This window comes from Sinocyclocheilus anshuiensis, unplaced genomic scaffold (genome assembly GCF_001515605.1).
Source record: "Sinocyclocheilus anshuiensis isolate Anshui unplaced genomic scaffold, SAMN03320099.WGS_v1.1 scaffold2210, whole genome shotgun sequence".
Classification (NCBI taxonomy): domain Eukaryota; kingdom Metazoa; phylum Chordata; class Actinopteri; order Cypriniformes; family Cyprinidae; genus Sinocyclocheilus; species Sinocyclocheilus anshuiensis.
The window spans coordinates 126083-132971 of record NW_015558698.1 but is presented as its reverse complement, the minus strand read 5'-3'; the positions used below and the strand labels follow the sequence as shown (position 1 = coordinate 132971).

At 43.5% G+C, this 6889-nt stretch overlaps 1 protein-coding gene across 1 annotated transcript in view; it reads right to left on the bottom strand.

Moving 5' to 3' along the window:
- LOC107681436 (DNA damage-binding protein 1-like) overlaps nt 1-6272 on the bottom strand; it is a 19785-nt gene extending 13513 nt beyond the window's left edge. Inside the window, 10 exon segments of the mRNA XM_016477740.1 lie at nt 640-742; nt 831-947; nt 1026-1109; nt 1791-1949; nt 2043-2140; nt 2735-2849; nt 2930-3151; nt 3233-3349; nt 5419-5567; nt 6056-6272. Coding sequence (XP_016333226.1) covers nt 640-742; nt 831-947; nt 1026-1109; nt 1791-1949; nt 2043-2140; nt 2735-2849; nt 2930-3151; nt 3233-3349; nt 5419-5567; nt 6056-6116 — 1225 coding nt within the window. The 5' untranslated portion in view covers nt 6117-6272.
- Between the last annotated feature and the right edge of the window lie 617 nt (nt 6273-6889).

The following is a 6889-nucleotide window of genomic DNA, read 5'->3' as shown; positions in this document are numbered from 1 at the left end:
GTCAGAGCCCTGCTGATAAAGCAAGGAAGGAAGCAATATTTCTTCAGTTTGTTGGAAATGGTTTCGATGTCAGAAAAGCTTTTGTCAAATGCATAAGTATGCTGCAGATCAGCAGCAACCGGCAGAACCACTCATTTAATCTGATATTTGCTACAGAGAAACCAAACTGAACAGCACAAAGTTACGCTACAAAAACCATTATCAGTCGGCTGTGCAACGGCTCCACCTAAAACTGCAAAAGATTACATGACGTTACAGTCGTCATTAAGCAGCAATCAATCTGTGGATTAGGTTTGACAGGAAGTTCAGCTCTCAGGAGACGTCACGAAACGGATTACTGAGGTGAAAAGTGCTGCAATGTTTTAAATTAGATTTTTTATTTAAATGATTGTACTGAATTAACTTGTTAAATTGAATGACTCAATAATACATAAAGTTGATACAGAAATTTCGGATGATGCTAATAACTGCTACGCAGTTCAATATTTTTAAAGAAATTAAAGTGCCTTCATTTAACAAGTTACCCGGCTGAAACATCAGCAGTACTCGCACAGCAGGAAAAGGAAATCAGCACAAATATACTGTGCATTCACAGCATGTAAGCGGCTAGTGATTAACATGAAGAGCACTTAACCGCACCTTTGATGCCGGGCAGGTCGATGCTGGCGTGCTCATGGATCCCAATGCCATTCCGAATTATCCTCAGAGAGCCTTCCTTAAACGCTCCGGAGCACGTCACCAGCTGCAGGAACACACACAGCAACTGATGACACACACTGAGTCTGAATCAGGGCTCTTCTGGGCCGCAGTGATGCGCAGACGTCTCTCACCTGACCCTGTCCTTGTCTCTCCAGGTCCACCACACACATGTCCACTATCGGCCCCAGGTTAGTGAAGGTCTCCATTACAGCCACATACGAACCCTGGTCATTACTGTCCACATTCAGCTGCAAACACACACAAACCGCGGTGGCCTTAAACACGCCATTATCACAGAACAATAATGAATCTGTGAGATTACCAACCTTAACTAGTTGAGAATCTCCTAGTCTGGATCCCACAAACACCACACCGTTATCCAGATACGTCAGACACTCTGCGATAGAGGTCTAGTGAACACAAACAGAGATACTAGTCACGTCTGTATCTGATTTAAGCATTGCAATTTGCGTCATATCAAATCAACACCGAACGGATAAAACGGACACATCCAGCGATCTACAGGCCGGACTGTGACTGAAAACTAATGGTTTGTCTGACTGCACATCTGCACTGTCACTTCACCTTTTAATCAGCCTAATGTTCCGGGGGGAGTGAATGTACAGCGCTCTCTCCCACCTTCAATACCATGACTGAGCTGTCCTTGAGCAAGACACCGAACCCCCCACTGCTACCCGGGAGCCGCAGCAAAACAATGGCTGCCCACTGCTCCGGGTGTGTGTTCACGGTGTGTGTGTGTGTTCAATGGGTTAAATGCAGAGCACTAATTCCGAGTATGGGTCACCATACTTGGCCACATGTCACGTCACTTTCACAATAATCTCACTGGATTATTACAATTAATGACTAAATGAATGTTTGGAAATTTAAACTGATATTTCCTACTGACACACTACAGCAAAAGATAGAAAATACTAGAAAACAGTAGTGTTCTAATAATTGTGGCCACCACTGTATACACACACACAGAACATAATCTAAGTCCTGAACTGATGTAGTGTCCTGCAGTCTGCTGAGAGGAGCACAGAGCATTAGGAGAGCGTGTGTAGTGTAGCGCAGCTCTGACGCACCTCTCCCAGCAGCTCCACATGCAGGTCTTTGAGCACCACAGCTCCGTCCATCAGCTCCTCTTTCTCCAGCAGCAGCATGAAGAGTCGGCCCTCCATGTCTCCCAGCAGGTACCGCGAGCCGTTCGGATCCACGCGGTTATGACACACGATGGTGCTTTGCTGTGATGTTTGAAACACGCTTTAATCACGGAGTACATGAGAATACAAACGACAGCTTGAAACTGACAGGAGGACATCAGCAGATGTGTTCACCTTGATAGTTGGAGGAGCGATGGCTAAGTATTTGTCTCCGTTGTGATAAGTGATGGACTCCTGTCCGATGAATATAGCTCCTCCAAACGGCTCTGGGACTGAATATATGAGAACACACAACATTTCACACCAATGACTCAAAGCAGCGTGTCTATAACAGTCAACTTCATGAACATGAATCACTACAGTCAAGTTTGGGTGAACAAAGCCTGTAAGAATGAATTTAACGAACAATTAAATAACAGTGTAATAGACAATATGTTATGACAGAGTTAAGCAGAGGAGCTTTAAAATGGTATTTCAATCATTTTGGACTAAAAATCCTTTTAACAAAATAAATGATTCAAAACAGTAATTTATAATTGTTAATGATCCACTGGTTGATTAACAAATCAGAAAACACCGTTTAATTTATGATCAGACCAGATTTGTTTGTTGAAATGCATTTTTACAAGAAATACTAGTGCTGCCTAGTTTAGCTAAAGAGATGCTGCGTGTGAAGAACATTTACAGAGGGTTCAAATGTCTCAAACTCGGCATGATTTATAAAACCATAATGCTATCCTGATTAGCATAATGCTTGTTCTGGTATGAATGCAAGTTATTATACAGTATTTGTAAGGATGTGGGTTTCCGCTTGAGCAGCCAGAGTTCAACAGATCTGAACAGTCGTCTGTGAAGCGTCACCTCACCCGGAATGACCATCGATGCTTCAGCTTCCATGTTCTCCTGCTTCCAGGGTCCTTTGTTGAACTCCTTCTCTCTGAGAGAAACCTCATATGTCTTGACGTGCCGACCCTGAGGATCCTGGACACACACACACACACACAGCCGCATGAGCAGACGGGACACTCGCTCTCAAACACATCGCGCAGGAAGATCCATACCTGATATATGAAGCAGACGGTGGGCGCCTGGCAGCCGTACAGGAACTGGACGTCTATGACCTGCAGCTCCTCCAGACGGATGTTGAAGGCTTTGAGCTCGCGGTTATCACGGTCCAGAGGAATGACCTTAAACAGCCCGTCGTACAGCCGCAAGCCGATCATACGACACTCCGGATCCACGATCCCGATGATCCCGGTCTCAGACGGACGGCCGATCCGATCCTAACACAGACGCAGCGGTCAGACGAGGCCGAGGCCGTATGATGCAGTGTGTTTGGACAGGTGTGTGGGTTACGATCATACCTGCACGTTTCCGTGAGCGCGGGTGATGATGTCGATGCTGTCTCCGTTCTGCTTGTACTCCAGGATACAGGCGTTGTATTTAGCGGTCAGAATGAACAGAAGATCTTTGCTCTCACCCTGCACATAAAGCAAACAGACAGCTTTTAATAACATTATGCAAATCAGACAAGTGTTGACATGCTGCAGAAATCTGCGTGAAAAACTCAAGTTAGGGCTGTGCAAAAAATCGAAAGCGAATTTAATGCGCATCTCGTCAGTAAAGCCGCTCCTGTGATTAGTAGTAAATCTCCAGCACGTGCTTTCAGATGGAGCGGCATTTACTACACAGAGCAGTAGTTCACTGACAAGCTACACAAAATCACATTAGATTTTTTGCACAGCCCTAACTCAAGTGCTCTCACAGAAGCAGCATCGATCGACGTGTGTCTCTCAGTGGCTTATACTAGACCCCAATGGGGTTTCTGCACTGATACTAAAGATGTCAGATATTTATCATCTATGATTATATCATAATTGTTCTTTTAACTCTGACAATATCCAATAAGTCACTCACTTTGCAAAAAGTAAAACAAAAACACACCTTAATAGTGCACACTTTCACTGCCACCTACTGGAGGTTGTAGTTTCATATTTAAAGTATCATTTTATTTTATTTTTTTAAAACAAACAGAATTATTTCTGCAATAGTAATTGCAGCTCAGAGGTGGCATTAATGCATTTACACTGCATTAACTGGTCTGTGTAAACACAAAGATACTGCTTTAGATGCAGCTCCCGCAGTGCAGTTAGAGAAAAAGGAACTTATGGTAAAACACCCTTGGAATCAACGCAAGGTGGGCAAATGTTGCCCTTTAATGGAAAAGTTCATTCCTGTCTCTGCTGTGTACAGACCAGTGCACAGAAAAGTCTGCCGTCCACGAGAAGACAAAACCAGCCCAAAAACATACTCGACAAAATCCCAGAACACAGAGCTGTCAATTTTGGTCAATATCACGCACACACCTAACTGATAGTGCAGTAAAACCGTTAGAATAGAATTAAACACAGAATGATATGAAATGCAATTATGAGCACACTGTTCATGTGTAGAGCGTCTGATTCCACGTGGAGCTGAAAAATAACTACACAATGCAACAGACTATTAAATGATTAAAGCCAATTAGATGAAATACAGTTACTATATTACAGTGTATATTATATTATATACTGGCTCTGCACCCCTTTACCAGAATTAATTACTTCAGACTTATGTAAACTCTGCAGGACACCGGCCCTCCAGGACCCAGTTTGGACAGCCCTGATGTAGAAGCTTGCGTTCTGCAAGTGAGCGTCGCTTTATTGTTCATCTCAAAGAGGCACAAAATCACTTTCACAGATTTTTAAATGAACTGTTCCCTCCTCCTCATGAGCTGCTCAACTCAATCCCAGCAGCTTCAAGAATCGGCTAAAAACACATCTCTTCCATCTTTATTTGACCCTCTAACTCTAGCACTCTCTATTCTAATTCTATTCTTTACAACAGAAAGAAAATCTCCCTTTTAGACTTGCACTCTATTCATTTACTAACTGCTTGTTTTCTTTAAAAAAAAAAAAAAAACTAACACTAGCCTTTTTTTTTTAATCTTTTTGTATTCTATTTGTTTTCTTTTTATTTATTATACAATGAACAAAAGCAAAAAAAGGCCTCTAACACTAGCTTGCTCTGTTCTTTTTCTATTCTATCAGTTTTCTTTTTATTTATTATATAATTTAAAAAAAACCTTGCTACGTGTGCTGCGTTGAGCTGAGACTTGTTATAGCACTTGATATCATTGCTCTCTTGTTGATTCGGATTGCTTCTATTGTCCTCATTTGTAAGTCGCTTTGGATAAAAGCATCTGCTAAATGACTACATTTATTTATTTATATTATCCCTCGGTTTCACAGAAAAGACTAAAGAGCAGGGCTGAGCCGATTCAGCTGAAAGAAACATGCACTGAACTGATCTTAATATATATCAGTGCCTTTGTTTTGTCTCAAGATGCGCACCAGTAAAGTTTTTCTTTTTCTTTTTAAAGGCATGTTTATAAAGATTACTTAAATGTCCTAATGGAACTATGGCCTGATCCTGGCTGAGTCCAAGCCTGTATTTGCGGACACTGGAAGCCTGCTTTAGACTGAGCTCCTCTGGATGTGTCCTCGCACACCTTGGGTCTGAAGAGCTCCATGACCGCGATCTTGCCGTACAAGCCGACCTCTTTGACCGGCCGCAGACCCTCCGCAGTGACCACATAGATCTCCAGACGCGTGTTCTTGGCGATCAGCAGGTTCAGATCCTCCGCAGAAGTGAAGTGACCTGCAGACAGACACCAGCACTGACATCAACACTACACACTACACACAGATCTGAAGCTAATCAGTGTCCTCACTCCTGTGTTTATGACTGAACACAGACCTAACTAAACATTCCCCACTAGTCTAAGTTAATGCTAGTCCAGTCGTACTAACAGTGTCCTCACTCGTGTGTTTATGACTGAACACTACGCGATGAGCTGCATGTACCTGTCACAGGTGTGTTTACCTGCAGCTCTTCTTCGACAGCTTCATACGGGTCTGAACTCAACTCGTGACACGAGCAGCAGATCTAAACTAAAGTTTGTCTCATATTCACCAAAGCGTCGCAGACACGCCAACGGATCCATACCGATTAACAGCACGCAGAAGCACCGTGAAATCGGCCGGTGTTACAGACACACGCTGACGGATCTAAACCCGTTTTATAGTCTTTGATCGAAACACGACACTAACGCTAGGCCCGAAGCGCGGGAGATAAACAACTCTCACCCGTGACGCAGGCGTTCACCGCCGTGGGCTTCTGCGCCGTCACCACGTAGTTGTAGGACATGGCGTTCACTTAAATCACACGAACAGCCAGAAATGAGGAGAAAAGGTGTTTAGAGCGAGATATGTTGCATGAATCCGCAGAAGAGCGCTCGGATCAGCAGCAGCAGCGCAGCGTCCGTGTGTCTGCGCGAGAGACAGCGCCGCCTGCGGTCTGGAGGAAGCAGTAAGCTATGTTTCTTCTTCTTCTTCTTTTTGTTCAATGGCCGTTCACTCCTTAGCAGTATTACCGCCACCTACTGTATATCTTGCGCACATGGGTGATAAATCTGTATTGATATCAAGAAAAAAGTTATTCTGCTTTTTCCCGGGCCTCCAACAATCTCATTTCAACAATAGGTTCAGGAATATTCCATACCGATACCCCGTTTAATGGCATGTTGGGACAGATTTCTTCATTCTCCAGCCCACACTCCTTGACCCACTGTTCATATTTCCATCCAAAACTAATCCCTCCATTCTTGTTATATTCCCAACAATCATTTAAAATTGTGCGTGTACGATGACTCTTTTTACTTCCCTGTAGATTAACCCAATACATCATCGCAAGCTTTTCTCTTCTTAAATCTAATGGCATCTCCCCCGTTTCGACCCTGATGGCATCTAGAGGAGTTGCTCTTATTGCTCCACAGCAGACTCAAGTGCTCTGGACTGTATGTTGTCCAGTTCCTTTAATTCTGCACTGCACACCCATAGTCTATACTAGACCGTATTAAGGCTTGATATACATGTAACACTGCACTTTTCCTTGCTCACCATTCATGCTTAGCTATTGAA